We start from the raw sequence: 21,541 nt of genomic DNA, 5'->3' as shown, positions 1-21,541 counted from the left end.
TACGTGTAGTTTGATAAGAACAGTTTTTGCTCTCGTGTTATTTTGCTCTCATTTTATTTTGATGTCTCGATTTGACTGAGCGATTTTGATGTATCATGCAAAAGGACGCTTATATCTCTACCAGTTGAAATTCTTCACGCACTCTTTTATGCTATGTTGTCACTTGTCACTCCCAAACTTACATTTTTCACCTGTACGAGCCATCATATAATATAGTATGTATATATATAGTACACATGATGACCACAAATACAATCATGAACATCAAGACTTCTGTTCTGGTTACTCTCGTACTTGCATATATATAGTGGTGGAAATAATGGGGCCGAGCTTGCTTTTGAAAAGTTCAAATCTTGGATCATAAAAAAAATCTAGGTCTAATTAAACCTACTTATATCTATCTATCTATCGAACACTTTTTAATTTGTTAATTCTAGTTTGTTTTTTTTCTGAAAGGTTGATATAATTTAATGTTTTTTCATATAAATTTTAGACGAAATTTATAACTTTCTCTCAAATTTCATCCCTAAATAATTTTAAGATCATTTTGGGAAGCATTCAATATTGATTCTAACAATTTTTAACCGAAATTTATGATTGAAATGTGTGACAGCATCGCACTCCAAGCTTGAAATGAGTGATGATCATGGCCATCTAAAATAATATAATAAATTGTGAGTCTTAATTAAAATCAGGGATGATTGTAGGTTTTTTTTTTACAATACTCTCTTTTTGAAAAAAAAACACCAAAATATCCCATTTGAAAAAAATATACCAAAATGCCCCTTTTTTTTTTTCTTTACTTACAAGTCGCCATTTGGAATGGCGACTTCCTTAAGGAAGCCCGAGTTCCAAATGGCGACTTCCTACTTGATTTTTAAAAAAAGGAGCATTTTGGTATATTTTTTTCAAATGAAGGTATTTTGGTGTTTTTTTTTCAAAAAAAGGGTACTAAAAAAAAAGACCCATGATTGTAACCATCGAAAGTTTTAATAATAAAAATAAAAATATATATATATATCAATAGTATATATTATGAATTTTGTTTTGAGATATAAAAATCAAATTACTAATCGGATAAAAAAAATTAATTGAACTCAATTATCAATTAAATTGATTTTGATTTTTTTTCGTGTGAGTTTAAATTGAAACAAATTAAATATACTAAATCTTTATTGATCTAGGTATGATTTTATTTAATTTTAAATCGATCACTAATATTTTATTGAAACCATATTATATTTTATTTTACAGTGTATTATCTTTATAAATAAAAAGGATGGGATGGATACTAAGGTATCCAAATCCATATATCTACTCATCTTGGCGGTAAATTGTAATAATATTTATAATACATATTTTTATCTTACCTTTGTTGGTATTTTTTGTGGGCACTTAATGGGAATGGATTCAATTGTTATCGCTACCACTAAACACCAGTGGAATTAGGTTTATGCACAAATTTATTTTATTATTTTCTATAATAAATATTTAAATTAATAAATAAAATTTGTGAGATGGAGTTATATTTTTAATTAATAATATTCTTTTTTGTAGAAAAATTTAAAATAATTATTAAATCATAATCATTAAATAATATATTAAAAATTATTATTAGTGAGTGAAAGGTATGTTTATAATTTGTCTTTAATTATATTATGTCAAACAGGTAATTAAAAGACATACAGAAAAAAGGACCGGTGATGAAGCAGCGTAACCACTCAATTAGTACATGACTTCCAATTAGTGAGAATTTTTTTTTTATAATACAATAAAATTAGAGTGAGTTTATTTTAAAATAAATATATTTTTAGTTTTTAAAAATTTATGATTTTTTAAGTCTAGTAGTCGTAAAATAATTATTTATTTTATTTTTAATCTCTATTTTGATTTTACAAGGACATTTTTTAAAGACTAAATGTACAATAACTTTTTAAACTAGAGATTAAAAGTTGATAAAAAAATTAAGAATAAAAATTTAAATTTCTTTTATAGAGATTAAAAATAAAATTTTGAAATTTTATAAGAATTTTAAATTTATTTTACTTTTTTAACTATTAAAAACTTAATATTTAAGATAAAAACATAATCTTCAAAAATATTTAAGACCACTATATCTTACACACATAATTCCTGTTACAAATGAAATATGACGGCAAATGATTTAAATTTTAAACACTGATTTGAATGACAAAATATAGAAAAATAATTATATCGAATTAAAATTAAAATATTTTATTAATATTGTTCTAAAAATAAACTTTATTTATAATTATAATTTAAATATGTCAAAACTTGACGTAAATTGATATACTTAAATTAAGAAAAATATTTAAGATTTAACACATTGAGTCTAGTATTTACAAAAATTAATATAATAAAATAGAAAATTATTTAGATCTAGTATTTAGTTAAATAGGTTGGTTTGTTAGAGTGAAATGTTCTTGAAATTGAAAATTGTACATATAGCTATTTAGAAAAATATTTTTGCAACTAATATAATTATACAATAAAGCTGCATAATAAGGTGATATGATTGATTGAATTAGTAGAATTTTTTTGAAGTGCCAATGTACAATAATCAAATCCAAATACTAAAATGAAAAAGGATGAAAAAGAAAAGAGAGGCCTCGCATTAGATTGATATTTTTGCTTGTATGATGTGATTCATTGATTTGATTCACACAAGAGTTTAAATTTATTTCATTAGTTGTTGTGGTAATAAGTTATTACTAATCTTTATTACAAAATAATTTTACAATTAGTTGGCTTTATTCTCTTCCACAATGCGCCAACTTGGAAAGCTAAAATGGTGTAAATTACCTTTCCTTTTTTGTAATTAATTAATTACCTTTCTAGTTTTTTTTTTTGTAATGTGATTCGGTTACCGTTGCCAAATTAATGTTAAGTTACCTTTATAATCACTGTTCTAAATCTAGATTTATTCCAATTTCCCCAAAAATTAAAAATCAGCATAGCATGGTTCTTCGGTCTCATTCAATTATTTTGTAAACCAGCAAATCAAAATAATATTCTGTCTCTTCCCCTGTTTCTCGTTGTTTTAATTAATGGGGGCATACAGAGCCGATGACGATTACGATTATCTATTCAAAGTGGTTTTGATCGGAGACTCAGGTGTTGGTAAATCAAATCTTCTTTCGAGGTTCACAAAGAATGAATTCAGCCTCGAATCTAAATCCACCATTGGCGTTGAGTTCGCTACCAGAAGCATTCGTGTAGATGATAAGGTTGTCAAGGCTCAGATTTGGGATACTGCCGGTCAAGAAAGGTATATATATATATAAATCAAATATTCTTTTTTTTTTGTTTTGCATTTAGAAAAATAAAATGAATGAATGTGGGTATATTATGCGTTTGGTATATATAAGTCCTTTGAATTTTCCTTTGCCTAAGATATTATTATCATTATTAAACCGAAGTAATAGTTCAACCGGCAATGCTGAAATGGTTAGGTTAGACTTAATTAAGATCTCTAATCATCTTGATGTATGGCACAAGTCATCCCCTTGAGCTAGTTTTTGGGGTTGACTGGTTGCGTTAGGTCTGATGTGAATTAAAATGGTTTTCTATACTGTGCTTTGGTGTTAAATGTCATCATGATTCCATTTTAGCTTTATTGTAATGCTTGTTTAGTTGTTAGTTACAATCTTGTGCATCTGAAAATAATGTTTCTTTTACAAAATGATGCATTTCATTTTTCCAAAGGAGCACATGTTACCTTCTGTTTTTCTTTAGGCAATGAAGTTGGAACTCATGTTTCTAATTTTTATAGCGTGATGGCTGTAAAGTTTCTGGTAAATTGGTAAGGGACGTGTATTAACTACTTAATAATAGAGGAAATTAGGATGGCTGAAATGAAAGTCAATGTAGTATACTGTTGTAAACAAACTAGTTAACAGAATAGTTATAGAATATAGTCACTAAAGAGGTAGCCGCTGGGCATCTCCTCCAATTGGTTTCTTTCTAATGAAACAGTGAATTCATGGAAAACTTGAATGAGACTTGTATTTCCTTTATTTTGTTATGTACTCTGTGCCACTAGTATTTGTTTTGTTCTTGATGCTAGTTTAGCTGTTGTTTAATGTATGAAGTTGATTATGTTAATAAGATGTTATATTATAGCTTCCTATAGCGGTAGCTTAATTTTCAAATATCCAATGCCTTTTACAATGCTGTTTTATTCCCAAAATGATACCTGCGACAGTTCTTTTCTTGTCTGCTTTAATACAACTAAGTTAAACACTTATGTCTCTTTGAGCCATTAATGTCTTTTTTTCTAATTAACTGATATCTTTCCAAGGACATTAGTCCTATTTCCCAGGTCTTGGAGACTAAAAATATAACAAAGATAAATACAATGATTACTGCTTGAGGAAAAGATAACAAAAAAAAAATACTGTATTTTATCGACTTTTTATGTTACATACTTATCTTTGTTTGTTTTTCTATACTAAAGGTACCGAGCAATTACAAGTGCTTATTATCGTGGAGCTGTTGGCGCTTTATTAGTCTATGATGTTACTCGTCGTGTTACATTTGAAAATGTGGAGAGATGGCTAAAAGAGCTGAGAGATCACACAGATGCCAACATTGTCGTGATGCTTGTAGGTAACAAAGCAGACTTGCGTCATTTACGAGCAGTTTCAACTGAAGATGCTACAGCTTTTGCTGAACGGGAAAATACATTTTTCATGGAGACATCTGCCCTTGAGTCATTGAACGTAGAAAGTGCGTTCACTGAAGTGTTGACGCAGATCTATCGTGTTGTAAGTAAGAAGGCCCTTGAGATCGGTGACGATCCAGCTGCTTTACCTAAAGGACAGACGATTAGTGTTGGGTCCCGTGATGATGTATCAGCTGTGAAGAAAGCTGGATGTTGTTCTGCTTGAGTATGTTGTAAAACACTTTTGGTTATCATGTAGAGATTGAACTGGAAGCATGAAGATAATTGTTTACAGAGCATCAAACTATAAAGTTGCTGCTTTGGTTTGTAGAGAATTATGTTCAATATTAGTCAAATGTTTAGGAAACATGCCCCGCCGCGCATTTATTTTGAATTTCAATTCCGTTCTTTTCTTAATCTTAGCCAATTTTATTTATTCTCATCTATACTGACAAAGCAAATTATTCCCTCTGGTATTTTCCCTGCTCTACTTTTTTCATGAAAATAATTGGAAACTAAAAAACTTATTGATCTCCCCCTTTGGAGATTAAGTAGCTGCATGGTAGGATTATCTTAGCTGACTTAAATTATGAGGGACTTTATCATGACAAACACGGGAATTGGATTTTGTTTTTCAAACATTGTAGTTATTTCTGTTCTTGGAAGGCTTAGAGGACACATTTGCACAAACCTCATTAAAGCTAATATGCTTTCATTGGCTGACCATATGATCAGTTAAAAGTTAAAACCTTTTTGTTAAGATATATTCAAGTTTGCTTACAGTTATTGACAGCTAAATCTAAACAAACTAGCTTTACCGATATTCATGTATGTCTTAGGGTTTGGAAGAGAATGACATGCTTAATAGAATGGTGCTACCTGCGAATTTCATACATGATTTTACACCAGGTTCTTGAACACTTCACTTTTTGAACAATATAGCAAATCAATACATGAAATTTGACCCCAAATAATTTAATCATATCCTTGTCTTCTTCACTGAAGCATTGTCTAAGAAAAGATGTCAATGTTGGTCGCGTGGATGCTACCACAGTGTACTTGAGACGAACCTTATTAAGCATGATACCAAATTATCCGATTCGGAAAACCTAGTATAGGAGCTAAAATATGATATCCTCATCACCTTGGCACCCCATCATACGATAGAATGGTATTTCCTTTCTATCAAACTTCAAATTATTAGGACTTCATTCCCCAAAAACCAGAGTATTAAGATAAATAAAAAATAAAATAAAAAATCTAAGATGGTAATTCGTCCAAGACTTCACCAGAAAATACAATGTCTAGATTAATTTTAAACAAACCCACTAAACATATTATAACTTATGGTCTCTAAGTTTTTTGATAAAGGAAAATAAAGCGATTGAAGACATAAGATACATAAGTACATATCCTCCTTCATTTTAATTTTAGATTTTACAATCTCAGCCAATTAAAGATGGATATGTTAAACAAGCTTACTAGGGACCCTTTGTTCTTTTCTGAAAACTATTTTTGAATTCACACTATCATAAGACTTAAGAAGACAATATGAAGATATTAGATAAAATTTTAAGTTAATTATTTTTGTTTGATCGAAAAATTGTAAGTTGATTTCGAAAGTGTCTAAAATTATTCAAAAGCAGTAGGAATAGGAGACGGTTCCACCCGAATGAACCATTTTTTCAAAATTTAAATATTCTCTCCACATGAAAAAGAAGACTGACAGTCAAATAACTTACATGAAGTGAAATATTCAAATCTCACTCATTCGCGGTATACCCAAAAAAGGGCTACTTTCGTTCTTCTCAACAACATTGAGGATGAATCCTACAATGTGAAAAACTAACCTCATTGATTTGATGTGTTATGCCACATCAAGATATTGCCCTATCAAATTAGGCTTATGCCCAAAACTCGTCTTAAAACTGATAAAAACATATCGCAAATTTGAAGATTATTATATTTCACAGTTTTAAGGTGTTCAAGCATAGAGGCATACTAACTTTTTTGTAAAAAGAAAAATAAGTGTGTCATTCAACATGATAAGACAAAATAATTGCACTACATGCTACCAACATGGAAAGTTAATATCCAACATAAAGAAGCTAAACAGGCATATCAAATGTTAAAATGTAGTAAGAGCAAATAATCCACCAGCAGATTGGAGTAAAACTTGGTCACCCGACACCTCCAACGTAATTTACTTGCGAGCTTCGGCCTTCTTTTGTTCTTTGGCTGAAACAATTGATAAAATTATAAGTTTCAAATTTCAAATCATCAAGGGTATGTCAGCAAAGAGTAGGCAAAACCGAACATTATTTTTAAAAAAACACTTACCCGCTTTCTCTTCTTCTCGCTTTTTAGCAGCTTCTGCCCTTTCTTGACGTATAAGAGCTAAGCGGTCTGCATGACAAGGATACAGAACATGAGTCGTCGGGAAATTAAAATCTCACATTGCGGAATCACTTTTAAAAAATATGGTATATTAAGTGTCTGTTTGGTTTGAGAGTCTAGTACCTAAATCTTTCCTGGCTTGTTCTGTTTTTCCTTGCTCTTGAAGTCTCATGTAGCGTTCGTGAGCTCTTTGCTTCTCTATCTCCTCTCTGAAAACAGAAGGCAAATTTTCAAAATATTAGAAAATCTGTTGTTACAAATGCAGAAGTTTCCTTCATCTTCAATAGTTTGCCAAATGAAAAATATGCATACCTTTCACGCCTTGAAAGCTCAGTTGTTTTTCCAATCTGCATTGGGAAGAAAATAGCATTATTCATTCCATATATTTTAATTGTTGTAAATATGTCTAAGAGAGGACAAAAAATGGAAAGATGAACTCACATCAATGTCTCTAGCTTTTATGTTCTTGGGCTTTACCAAGTTAGGATTTTCAATCTCAATAACCCCTTGAACACCTTTTGCCTTCTGCAGACATTATATAACAACATCAATTTCATATTGATGGAGGCATACCATAGAAACAAATGAAACATAGAAGAAATAAAGTACAAAAGAAGATTGGTCAAATTTCTTATTGTAGTGTACTGACAATATTTTCATCTTCAGATTCTTCCTCAGATTCATCCTCGGAAACTTCCTTAGTTGGATCCTCTTCATTCTCAGCTTCTTTCTAATAAGATTGTAGCAAAAAAGACCATGTTATATAATACTGATTTGTAAAACATCTAAAGAAATGGAAACCCTGCAATTCAGAAACATTTGTAATCCTCCAATACAAAAGGTTCAAGTATGCCTCTATTCTTGAAAATATAGCACTAACAAATTTTGGTGCACGCTAAATTTTGGATGCAAATTTCTAAAGTAAATTTGGTCCCTGCCGTTATCAAACATCTATTATTCTTTTAATTGATGACATAGCAAAATGTACAGATCAACTTTGTGATGTGTTTGTTATACTTTTGCCCCATGTATCAACAAACATTTGCCACATTTTCAACCCTTAGCCAATTTCAACAAACTCTTCTTCTATCTACTTCTCCTTTTGCTCTCTAATGCCTAACTAACCTATATATCCTCGGGTTATGGTGCTCATGAGTAACAAAATAGCACCATCAAGTTCTCCGTTCCATAAAGGAACTTTTTTAGATATTAATTCTTTGATAAAAGGGATTTCATTTATATTTGAGATAGAAACCACTGTTGCAGAATATGAAAGAGGAATAACTGTACCAGTGCCAAGTTTATAATGGTTTCAGATTAGTTTTCAATATTATCTTATCATATCTTATAAATAGGGATATCATTTTTGTAATTATCTTATTGCTTTTGAGTATATATAAAGAGTCTTAGTTGTGTAGTTCAAACAAACGGTTTCACCATACATCTTTCTAGTTTCTTCTCATTCAACAGTACCCAAAGTTGAGATCAGTATCACATTGTCCATTAAGATATTGATAACTAAATTCATCAACCTTCAAAATCTTCTGTTCAATAACTTGTCAAGGATTCTATGGGTCCTTCACCAAACTGAATGACCTACGATAAAACTAAAATTAAGTTACCCAGAAGCTACTATGCTCTTGAAACAGACAAACTGAAGGGATGACGATGCATGGGGTAGCTAGTTGATTGGTTGGAGTCAGCATGGGAGAATAGGGTGGCAGCCTATTGAGCTTCAAAGAGATGAGGGTGCTTTGTTTCTTAGGCTAGGGTGTTTGATGAGACACTATGGTGGATGGTTTACATGATTGCATGTTGCATAACAGTTTGACTATTCATGTGTTAATGGAGGCTTTGGCTACCCGAAAATTTGTGCACCAGAGAGGAGAGGAAAAAGAAAACTGGCTAGGGGAAAATTGAAATATGCATACGAATGACACATGCCAAAGGGGACTTCAAAATTTGCCTGTCATGTTGTGTCAAATTCACTCAACTTATAAAATCTAATACACAAGTTGAACTTAAAATTCAACATGAACCATAATTAAAATAAAAAGTGATGTGTTATGTAAACTAAACTAAATTAAGCATGTTGAAATTGAAACATATTCTTTTGTATATTAAACAGTGGAAGAAAATGATATTGCTAACATCCTTTGTGCCACTGATCACAAGAGTACATGTATGTCAATGTAAGTGAAATAGAAGAAAACCTGTCTAAAAGTCTTTGGCCGAGTGGAGGTGCCAGCAACTGCAATGATTGTAAGAAACATCAAATTTTCAGAAGAGATTTTTTGGTTGATGTAATTAAGAAATATAATTTTTATTCAAAGGCATGACTCCTGTCTCATTCAACTATATAGGACAGCTTGTAGTAACCACAAAAAGAATCAGAAAGCACGACTCTCAAAACAAGTTTCACACAGAGATAACTTCAAAGTTCAAACAGTAACTTTAATAAAATTCTAACAACAAATCTTCGTAAAGCTTCAACCTTGAAGCCCATTCAGATCTAACAGTAACATAAAAAAAATCATTTTTTTAACACTAAACCCCCTAATGGAAACTTGAAAACAATAAAAGCACACCCACAAGCCAAAAAAACCAATAACTAAATAATCAGATTTTGCAACAACAAAAACTTGAAATTAGGCGATGTGTGGAGGAAAATGAAAGCATACCCACCAACCAAAATTTATCAATTGAACTTCTTTCGTCTTAGCATTTACCAGTCCCACCAAAGATACAATTTTTTTCATAAATCGAGCAGAAAAATTAAAAGGGGTTGATTGTATTGAACTTACGCATGTCTTCCTGGGTAGAAAAGTTGCGGCGACCGGTGGGCTTGGCCTTGAATTTTCCCCTTCCCATGGTGGACAGTGTAGAGAGGAATGGAAGTACTGTGTTTATTTATTTTGAACAAGTTTGCGTTGATAATAAGCTAACAACGTGTGAGACTTTTGCTGGAATTGAAATCGACAATACAGAAGAGGAGAACCAAGGGAGATGCACTTTGCCCAAATCCTTTACGTTTATCGAAAACCCTAGTTTAATAATACACTTTTTTAAAAAATTAATAGTTTATAATACACTTAAATACAGTTTTTTTTTCTCGTCTTATTTTAGGTAAAAACTGTTTATCTTATTTATGTTTAACATTTCGATCCGTTTATTTTTTCGTCATTTAAATTAGTTATTTATCTTTTAAATAGTTTAAGTAGTCATTTTTTATCTTTTTTTTTCCTTCTCTCGTATAGTTTTTTATCTTTTAGTTTAGATTTTTAATTTTTTAATAAGTTTACAAAATTATCATTTTTAAATGCTAGCTTGTTGTTAAAAATGTTGATCGACTAATAGATATATAATTATAAGACTTAAATGTAGTTTTAGTATTAATATTTTAACTAATTTATAATTTTGATTCTTTTATTTTTAATTTCTTAATTTTGATCCTCTATTTTAATTGAATCTTAATTTTGATCTTTCTATTTTTTATTTTATAATTTTAGTCTTCTTATTTTAACTGATTCATAATTTTATCTCTTTATTTTTTATTTTTTAATTGATCCTTCTATTTTTTAAATTGAGACATTTTGTAAATCTAATGGATTACATTTAAAAAGTAGGCTTAATTGCAGTTTTGATCCTCCTATTTTAGCTGAATCACGAAAGTAGTCTCTCATTTTATTTCTCTCCAGTGTTGGTCATCAAACAGAATTTTGGTCCAAAATTTGATGAAATGACATTTTTTAAAGTCACACCATACTATTTATGATCATAGATTTCAGGTACAATTGTTGTACAACGAGATCTTGAAGCATGGTGTGACATAGATAAACACAAAAAAATGAAATTTCATCAAATTTTGGACCAAAATTCTATTTTGGGGACCAAAACTAAGGAGAAACAAAATGAGGTACTACTTTCGCGATTCAGCTAAAATAGGCGGACCAAAACTGCAATTAAGCCTAAAAAATACATAGAATTAAGATTTATATAAAAAAACAATTTTTATTATAAAAAACTATTTAAAAAATAGTTTTTCATTATTTTAAAACTAATTAATTTTAAAAATAGTTTTATTTTTTATTCTAGAAAAACTGATTTCAAAATTTATTATTTTACAAATTGTTTTTAGAATAGTTTTTAATTATTATTTTTACTACTAATATTTTTTATCATATTTAAAAGAAAACATAATGTAAATAAAAATTTATTTTTATCATAAAGCATAGTTTTACTAAAAATAAGATATTTTCTTAAGAAAAAACATATTTTTTAAAATAAAAAAAACATAACTTAAATATTTTTTTCATTATGTTAAAAAGATCAAGAATTTTTAATTATTAATTTAAATATGGTTGTGGTGGTTAATTTTTAATAACTAAAAATTTATGATTTTTTTTAAAATAATGAAGAAAAATTAAGTTCTGTTTTTTATTTAAACATATTTTTTTTCTTAAGAAAATATCTTATTTTTAGTAAAATTATGTTTTATGATAAAAATAAATTTTTATTTACATTATGTTTTCTTTTAAATATGATAAAAATAATAATTAAAAATTCTTCTAAAAATATTTTTTAAAATAATGAATTTTGAAATCAGTTTTAAAAAAATAATAAATAAAACTATTTTTAAATAAATTTTTATAATAATTTTTTAAAAAAAATCAATTTTTAATATTTTTTAAATGTGATCCATTAGATTTTATTAAATAAAATATGTGATCTATTAGATCTATAAAATGTCTCAATTTTAAGAAATTGAGAAAATTTGGAATTTAAAAATAGACGAATCAAAATTACGAATTAGTTAAAATAGGGGGACCAAAATTGCTAAATTAAAAATAGAGGGACTAAAATTGTGAAATTCAAAATAAAGAGACCAAAATTAAGAATCAGTTAATGAGAGATGAAAAAGATGAGTAAAAATTTGATTTAATTTATTTTATATAAATTTGAAGAATATTAACATGATGAATTTGTGATTGTTTTAAAAAATACATGGTTCAAATGGAAAGGGGGAAAAAAACTAATTGTTACATGTAAATAGAATAAAAAAAAAACTAATTGTGCTTTTATGTTAAGAACAACGTTGGGTAAAAAAAATGTTAAAAACAACGAGAAAAAGAAAAGTATTAAGAAAATACAATAAAGTTTTGTCTATAAAAAAATAATGTATGTTGACTTTCATTAGACATAAGGCTAGCCCAAGGATTTAAACCTCAATCATCATCATAACTAGCACGTAGAGACAATATAAGATTACCATTTGGTTGAAGGTGTAGTAAACCTCTGGTTATTAAAACTTTGAGGTAATTTGAAATCTATTTATCGATTTTTTGATGTACTTCTCTTGGTTGAGATTAAACTCACAAACTTTGTTGATAGATAAGAATATGTTGGGTGGAGTAACAATGACAAATTAGAGAGTACAACTAGTGAGTTGTATGAGGTAGGATCAACAAACAAAACCTATTCGGTTGTAAATGGTTTGAAGCAATATAGCTTTCAGGGTGAGAAATGTTTAGCATATACTTGACTTCAATTACCAAAATATAACTCAAACCGCTCAATTATTTGAGCGCTAAAACATCATTTACATGAAAATTTGTTGCTAGAAAATAAAACATTATTTCACGTGGCAATCATTTCAACAACATTAAATAACATATAGATAAACTAACAACTTTGGAGTAAAGGAATCAAACTGAATCACATTGGCAAGCTTTGAAGTTTTAGTAAAGTACTTGTCAATTTGTCAAATCAAGCATGTGGTGTCTCTTTGAGGCTATAAAAGGACAGTGTTGAGCTTGCATGCCATCAATATTGTCCATAGTTTCATATGCGGATGGTTGAATCATGTAAAGTTCTTCAGAAAGGTTGTTGTTGAGAAATGCATTGTTAACGTCAAGTTGTTGAAACTTCCAACTTCGAAAAAAATACAAGCTTAAAACAATTTTGACATTGACAGGTTTAATGACATGGGAAATGGTCCTTGTACAATCGTCACAAGACTTTTGATGAAACCCCTTAGCACCTAGGTGTGTTTTATAGCTGTAAAGTAAGCCATTAGGGGTTCTCTTTGGTGTGAAAAATCCGCCTACAACCAATGGAAGTTATGTGGACTGAAAATTGACCATCCAAATGTCACCGAACCTTATTGGAGATGCAATCAGAGTCCATGTTCACTGTAACTTAACCCTCTTACTCCACCAAAGTTAACCTAACTATCAAAGAATCTATACTCTTTGTAAAATAACGATAAGGATAGCAAACACCATAAGTGATAACTAGAGAAAACGTGACAACTGTAAATAGAGAGAGAAAAAACAATATTTGGATAAACAAACTCTAACCATAACGAAATCAGGTATCCATTAGAGAAACCCTATCATATAATTCTAAAGGAGAAATATAACATTCAAATTATTGTATATTGAGAATCATTCGTGTAATGTAAAAATTGTATCTTAAAATAGAAGAAATGTATGTATATATATATATATATATATATATATATATATTGTTATTGACTAACTTCATTGGCAAGCTTTGAAGTTTTAGTAAAGTACTTGTCAATTTGTCAAATCAAGCATGTGGTGTCTCTTTGAGGCTATAAAAGGACAGTGTTGAGCTTGCATGCCATCAATATTGTCCATAGTTTCATATGCGGATGGTTGAATCATGTAAAGTTCTTCAGAAAGGTTGTTGTTGAGAAATGCATTGTTAACGTCAAGTTGTTGAAACTTCCAACTTCGAAAAAAATACAAGCTTAAAACAATTTTGACATTGACAGGTTTAATGACATGGGAAATGGTCCTTGTACAATCGTCACAAGACTTTTGATGAAACCCCTTAGCACCTAGGTGTGTTTTATAGCTGTAAAGTAAGCCATTAGGGGTTCTCTTTGGTGTGAAAAATCCGCCTACAACCAATGGAAGTTATGTGGACTGAAAATTGACCATCCAAATGTCACCGAACCTTATTGGAGATGCAATCAGAGTCCATGTTCACTGTAACTTAACCCTCTTACTCCACCAAAGTTAACCTAACTATCAAAGAATCTATACTCTTTGTAAAATAACGATAAGGATAGCAAACACCATAAGTGATAACTAGAGAAAACGTGACAACTGTAAATAGAGAGAGAAAAAACAATATTTGGATAAACAAACTCTAACCATAACGAAATCAGGTATCCATTAGAGAAACCCTATCATATAATTCTAAAGGAGAAATATAACATTCAAATTATTGTATATTGAGAATCATTCGTGTAATGTAAAAATTGTATCTTAAAATAGAAGAAATGTATGTATATATATATATATATATATATATATATATATTGTTATTGACTAACTTATTTTTATTAATATATTATAGTTGTAATACAAGATAACAATAGTCACATGATAGTAATGATAAACCAAATGCAATATATAAGGATATTTTTGTAATATATCAAAGAACTAGCCACACTAATGACACATGCTGGAAAATACATGGGAAATCTGATGATTAGAAACCTTTAAAATCCCTCATGGGCAGGGAAAGTTGAGACAATCATGTTTAAATTGAAGAAGTAAATCACATAGCTGCTCCCCAACCCACTCCATTTGGTCAAGAGAAAATTGAAGCCCTCAAAAAGATGTTATCTCAGATGTCCTCCCAAAATGGTGTCAAATTTGCATCATTAGCTCACATAGGTAGTTTCTTAACTGTTTTTATTGCTGAAACTGGAAATTATAAGTCATGGATAGTTGATTCGGGTGCTTCAGATCACATGACGGAGGATAAATCACTATTTCATCATTACAGTCCATGTTATGATGGATTATCTGTAAAAATTGTTGATGGCTTATTCTCTAAAGTAGCTGGTACATGTTTGGTTACTCTGTCAAAAGATATAGAGTCAAAATTTGTCATACATGTTCCAAACTTAGATTGCAATTTTTTATCTGTTAGTAAGTTTTCTAATAATTTTAACTATGTTGCTAAATTTGTGTGAATTTCAGACTTTGGATTTGGGAAGGACGATTGGCAGTGCTAAGATTTGCTTAGTACTCTACTTTCTTGAAACAAATCGTCCTCATATAAGACAAACTCATAATGCAAATTGTGTTGAGTCAACCAACCAACAAAATAAGGATAGTGTTATTATCTTGTGGCACGAACATCTAGGTCACCCAAGTTTTATGTCTTCAAAAATTGTTTCCTTCATTAGGCAAAAATAAAAATCAAAAGTTTTTCCAATCTGAAGTTTGTCAATTTTTCTAAACATGTTTGTCATTCTTATTATATGTTACCTTATAAAGCCTCTCATCCTTTTCCCGTGATTCACAACGATCTGTGGGGACCATATAGAATAAAAAACATCACATAATCTAGATGGTTTGTGTTGTTTGTGGATGATCATTCTAGATTAACATGGTTGTTCCTTATGAAAGAAAAGTCTAAACTTGCTCAATTTTTTCAAAAACTCAATAACATGGTTCAAACTCAATTTCAAACCAAAATTCAGGTTCTAAAAACAAATAATGCAATAGGGTATTTTGAAATGTCTCTTGGAGAATATTTGGACAACCATGAGATCATTCATCAAAGCTCTTGTATTGACACCCCACAACAGAATGAGGTAGCAAAAATAAAAATAGTCACATCCTAGAAGTTGCTAGATCACTTATGTTTACCACACATGTTACAAAAAAAAAAAAAAATTTGGGGTGAAGTTGTCTCAACAGCCACATACTTAAAAAATATAATGCCTTCTTGTGTACTAAAATTTCAAACTCCCTACCAGATAATTTCCAACTGTTTTCCTCATACATGTGTCCTATCTACTCTTCCTACCAAAGGTTTTGGTTGTTATGTGTTTGCCCACCAACGAGCCAGTACACTTGACCCATGGGATCTCAAGTGCATACTTATAAAGTATTATCCTAACCAAAAAAGATACAAATGATATTCCCCAACTACTAAAAAAATTTATAACTCAATGGATGTTACATTATTTTCAAATCAACAATTTTATACCAAAACTGATATTCAGAGGGAGAGTTTCACACAAGAATACCGACTTTGGAATATTGGAGCCTTGGATTCCACCTACGATGATGATTTTTGTGTCACCTCAAGTAAACCAAACTAACCAAAATGTGTCCCTTGATCCTAACACTAATTTCCCCTTGCCCATGTCAGATTAGCTCAATACTCAACCTTCTATTCAGCCTCTGTCCGTGTCAGACCAACCTAATTCTCAGTCCAAACTGCTTAAAATTCAGTCCTCTATTTTGCCAGTGTTAGAACAACCTCCAGAGCAACCTCTTGTTCAACCCTCTGATTCAAACCAATATGTTGAAATAAGTGAGTTTCATGTCTATACTAGAAGGAACAACAAACATGAACGGAAAGCTTTGCAGCAAATCGAATATTGTCAAGAATCCAACCCGAATTTAGAGATTAAAAACACAAAAGGTAATGTCAATTGTGACCCTACTGCCATTCTTATTCCATATGATGAAAGACCTATTGCTTTAAGAAAAGAAAAACGATCCTGCATTAATCATCCTATTAGCCAATTTGTCTCTTATGATAAATTATCTCCTCATCATTTGCCTTTTGTCCATGAAGCTCTCCCAAAGCCTGAATGGAAGAAAGCCATATTGGAGGAAATTCATGCACTTGAAAAGAACGGGACTTGGGAGTTATCTAATCTACCATCAGGAAAACGTCCAGTGGGATGCAGGTGGATTTTTACCATTAAACAAAACTCATATGGCAGCATCAACAGAATCAAGACACGACTGGATGCAAAAGGGTTCACATAATCCTATGGGATTGACTATCAAGAGACATTTGCACTTGTTGCAAAACTCAACACAATTTGAATTTTACTCTCACTTGCCTCAAATCTTGACTGGCCTCTTTATCAAATGGATGTGAAAAATGCTTTCCTAAATGGTGATCTTGAATAGGAAGTTTACATGGAGATTCCCCTGGGTTTTGAGACCTCTACCAATACAAATAAAGTTTGCAAACTCAATAAATCTTTGAATGGATTGAAACAATCACCTAGATTTTGGTTTGACAGATTCACAAATGTGGTAAGAAAGTTTAGATATATTAATGTCAGACAGATCATATAATGTTTATGAAACAATCAGTGTCAGGGAAGAAGGCTATTCTTATTGTATATGTTGATGATATTGTTCTAACAAGAGATCATGATGAATAAATTAAGAAATTAAAGAGTCTCCTAGCCAAAGAATTTGAGATCAAAGACTTGGGAAATCTCAAATATTTCCTTGGGATGGAGATTGCTGGATCTAATAAAGGTATTTCGGTTTCTCAATGAAAATATGTCATAGATCTCCTAAAAGAGACATGTATGTTGTAAACCATCTGAAACTCATATGGATGCAACTATGAAGCTAAGGACTCTAGACAATTGTGCACCAATTGATAAAGGAAGATATCAAAGGTTAGTTGGAAAACTCATTTATTTATCTCATACTAGACCAGATATTAGTTTTGCAGTGAGTACAATGAGCCAATTCATGATATGTTCCACAAAAGAACATATGGAAGCAATATACAAAATTCTTAGATATTTAAAAATGACACCAGGCCAGAGATTATTTTTCCAAAAGACATCAGATAGAGAAATTGAAATATTCACCGATGTTGATTGGGCAGGCTTTGCGACTGATCGATGCTCAACATCAGGCTATTATACCTATTGTTTAATATATGAGAATATAATATTTCTATTCTTTGATTTACTATAATAACTAAACACATTTATACAATATCACACCCAATTTGAACAATTAGTTGTTGTGGGAGCACAATCAAGGATCCAAGTTTTGGTCCCAAAACATATTTACCAAGATCAATGTAACGATTGAATCGAGTACGAGGAACACATCTCATGGAGCTGACTAATTTGCCACATTTTGTTTTGCTTAGGCTCAAAGATACCAGGTGTGATGTAAAAAAAATGAGAGGTTAAATTTTTTAGGGTTTAGATAAGATATTTAAATTTGTGATTTGAAGGTGATGTTTGTTGAATTTTTATTAAAAAAGTTAGGATTAAATATGAATATTATTGAGTTTTTATTATTTAATTAGTTTATTAATTAATCAATTAGTTTTATATTTTCAATTAAATAATTAAATGAGTTGATAAAATAAATTTTAATTTTAAATATTAAAAAACTTTTTTAAAACTTGTTAAAATTTACAAAAGTATAAATCAAATAAAAAATTACAGAATCTAATAAAAAAAACATATTTATAAAAACAAAAATTTATTTAAAACATAAAAATATTATTATAAGAAAGAGAAGATAATATTTTATAAATTTAAGATTGACTTATATTTACTAAATAAGATCCATAAACGGAGGTTTACTCTTAAAAAAAAAATTAGAAGAAGATCAATTAACAATATTTTTTCTTTCAATAAGCGAACAGGACAAATCACAGAGCATAAAAACCCCCCTTTGCTCTATTATTGCCCCAACCTTTTCAATTCGCACACACACTCTGATATCTCTCTACATCGAAACCTTTCGGTTCGTCTTCTCTATCTTGCTCTGTGATCGGAATCATTGGTTAGTGCTTTTAATTTCTTCAATTTCTTTTACGCAATTTATTTTCCCTTTTATATTTATCTTGTTTTTGATCGATTAGGGTTTCGTTTGATTTGATTCTTTTCCCGTTTTTTCTTTCCGCCGTTTGGCCACGGAGAAATCTCGGGAACGGAAAACGACGCCAACAAAAATAGCCTGAAAGTTGTGATTTGAGACCTTTTTACGTTTGCATAAATTTTTTCCCTTTGTCGGTGTGATTAACCTATGCCTCTATCTGATTTTCGGCTCATAAATTGTTTGGCTTCTTGAGAATTGGTACCATCATCGTGTGTATTGCAGGATCTATGTCTTGATGCCTTTTTTTGTTGCTTTTATTGAATAACTATGATACAGGGTATGGAGGGATTTGAACTTTTATATAATATAATTGATATTAAAAAAAAAGGTTTGAATTGTTCACAGCTATGATGTTAAATTGATGAAAAAGTTTTGTTTTGGTATTAACAAAAAATTCCAGGGAAGACATAATATTACTCTCATAGCATTTAATTTCATATTTATCTGTTTTGAAATATTTATTTTGTATAGAAATAAGTGGTGTACAGCATAGAAATATAAGAGGATGGTCACATACTTCGTACTTGAATATAGTGCTTTGGAACTTCAATTAACACGCTGATTGTAGGTTCGTAATATTTTTTTTTTATGTTTACTTATTATCTTTGTTGAAATACTGCGTGCTTGAATATCCAGGATTTGAGCTATGGGTAAGAGGAAGGCAAAAACAAAGCCACCACCAAAGAAACGGATGGATAAGCTTGACACTGTCTTTAGTTGTCCTTTCTGCAATCATGGTTCCAGTGTTGAATGCCGCATGTAAGCAAATTTAACTACCTGTTTGGGGATGTAGCATATTCAGCCAATTACATTAAGCACTACTTTTCTCTGAAATTATTCCTAGCCATCGAAATTTAATTTTAGAGAAGTATACCGCTCTATTTGATGCTTAATTTCTGGGTGTTTTTTGACAGTGATATGAAGAACTTGATAGGGGAAGCTTCTTGCAGGATATGTCAAGAGAGCTTTAGCACTACAATCACAGGTTTGTTTTTGTGGGCTGCGCTCATTTTTTTAAAGAAAAATAAATTCCATTGGATACTTAGTATCGTGGCAGGCACTAGATATGGATGTGAGAAATAGTTAAGATTACATGGAAATGATATATGTTGCTGATGTTTATAGGAAACGACTTGGTACCAATGATAATCACTTGAGACTTATTTGTTAAGTATCACAAATGGCGATGTTTTTTAACTTCAATTTTTTGTTCCGAAGTGATTGTTTTGTGCATTAACCATTTAGACCTTTGGTCTTATTCTTTTGCCATTTCGAAAACAGGGAACTTTTTAAAAAGATTTATCATTGATCATTAATGCTAATAGCCTAATAAATTGTTCCGGGCTGTTGGGATGAGCATCAATTATAAATTCAACTCTTCTCTGTGGCCCTTATAACAAAATGGAAATTGCTGTATAGTGGGTTATCATCCTCTAAATTAATCATGGTGCTGCCAACCTTAAAAATAGTGGGTGCTGTTCACAACACTTTCGTCTTCCATCTAAACACAATTTCTTTTAGTGTTTCTCAAATCATGGAGATACCTATGGTAACTCAGAAAGGTGGGGAGTGGAGGGGTTAAGGAAGTTTTCTTCACTGTAATTACCTAATGACTGACTGTAAAATGCTCTGCATCATAACCCTTGTACAGTGGTTGTAGGCCGCTATGTGATGCACTACCACTATAGCACAACTATTAATAAATATGGTTGAACTTATTTGTGTTCTTGAAAAGTGAGATATTTACTGTCTTACATATCTGCTGAAACTGTATTCATTGCGATAGAGCTAATCATATTGTATTTTATTCTCTTTGCAGCTTTATCTGAGGCAATAGACATGTAAGTAGTTAAATTACTTAATTGAAAATCTTGTCTTCCAATCTCTCCCTCTTCTCTACTCTCTTTCTCTCTTACACCCACGTCATACAATCACATGACTCAAGTTTTTTCAATTGCAATGCAGATACAGTGAATGGATTGATGAATGTGAACGGGTGAACACTGTAGAAGACGACGGTGCTTAGTGATTGCAAGGATCCACTTCTAGTAATAGTAAATGGAATAACCATCCAACTTCATAATTTCTCCGCCTGTATTTATGTCCATTTCATATGTGGGTTTTTGAAAGATTGTAATGCTTGTACACAAGAACATGAAAATAATTGTCTATTTAGGTGAAATCACTTCAATGGGAAGCTGATATGTAAACATATATTTTAGTTTCAATTTTGTAGTATATGTGCTAGTAGCTGAAAGAGGTTAGATCTCATTTTCTAACCTAATTAAAGCACCCAGTGGGGGGTCAGACTAATAATTTGAAACAAGGAAAAAAATATGTGTTGGTACTTTGTTCTGTTATCTAACTTTTTGTTCTTTCTTGTTTGCAATAGTTTGTTGTGAAGAAAAGCTAAATGAAATTGGGTTTAAAGTTGTCACAAAAAGAAGATAGCTTTCTTTTATTTATTATAAAAGAAGATAGCTTGATGATATTAAATTTATCTAATCTGATTATACTAATATTGCACGGAAAATTGCACACCACCCAACACAGTTACGTTAAAACATCAAAATTCCGTTTGCTAACCGAACGTCCGTTAAAGTAGAAGCAGCAAACAGCCGTTAAAGCAGATTTAAGGGACTTAGTATCTTTTGCACTCTCATATTGTCAGTTCAAAACTTTAGTCACTATTATTATACCTATCGAGAGTATCGCTTCTATTTCGATATTCCTACGTCGCACT

At 30.5% G+C, this 21,541-nt stretch overlaps 3 protein-coding genes across 3 annotated transcripts; 2 read left to right on the top strand and 1 right to left on the bottom strand.

The window, feature by feature from the left end:
* Window positions 1-2,934: 2,934 nt before the first annotated feature.
* On the top strand, window positions 2,935-5,101 carry LOC101497770 (ras-related protein RABA1f-like). The gene is made up of 2 exons (XM_004505057.4): window positions 2,935-3,289; window positions 4,478-5,101. The coding sequence occupies exons 1-2, from the start codon at window positions 3,069-3,071 to the stop codon at window positions 4,908-4,910; spliced, it is 654 nt and encodes a 217-aa protein (XP_004505114.1). The 5' UTR covers window positions 2,935-3,068; the 3' UTR covers window positions 4,911-5,101.
* A 1,523-nt stretch (window positions 5,102-6,624) lies between these two features.
* On the bottom strand, window positions 6,625-10,165 carry LOC101497434 (uncharacterized). The gene is made up of 8 exons (XM_004505056.4): window positions 9,886-10,165; window positions 9,295-9,332; window positions 7,731-7,811; window positions 7,523-7,606; window positions 7,394-7,428; window positions 7,205-7,290; window positions 7,025-7,090; window positions 6,625-6,922 (listed from the first exon to the last, which is right to left on the bottom strand). The coding sequence occupies exons 1-8, from the start codon at window positions 9,950-9,952 to the stop codon at window positions 6,888-6,890; spliced, it is 492 nt and encodes a 163-aa protein (XP_004505113.1). The 5' UTR covers window positions 9,953-10,165; the 3' UTR covers window positions 6,625-6,887.
* Window positions 10,166-18,561: 8,396 nt separating this feature from the next.
* Window positions 18,562-21,158, top strand: LOC101497103 (transcription elongation factor 1 homolog). Its single transcript, XM_004505055.3, has 5 exons — window positions 18,562-18,702; window positions 19,435-19,557; window positions 19,713-19,783; window positions 20,618-20,639; window positions 20,764-21,158. Exons 2-5 carry the CDS (start codon window positions 19,445-19,447, stop codon window positions 20,822-20,824), a joined length of 267 nt encoding a protein of 88 aa, XP_004505112.1. The 5' UTR covers window positions 18,562-18,702; window positions 19,435-19,444; the 3' UTR covers window positions 20,825-21,158.
* Window positions 21,159-21,541: the final 383 nt, after the last annotated feature.

The sequence above is a fragment of the Cicer arietinum genome, chromosome 6, assembly GCF_000331145.2.
Source record: "Cicer arietinum cultivar CDC Frontier isolate Library 1 chromosome 6, Cicar.CDCFrontier_v2.0, whole genome shotgun sequence".
In the NCBI taxonomy this organism is placed as follows: domain Eukaryota; kingdom Viridiplantae; phylum Streptophyta; class Magnoliopsida; order Fabales; family Fabaceae; genus Cicer; species Cicer arietinum.
The sequence above is the reverse complement of the archived record's forward strand: the minus strand, read 5'-3'. Positions and strand labels throughout refer to the sequence as shown.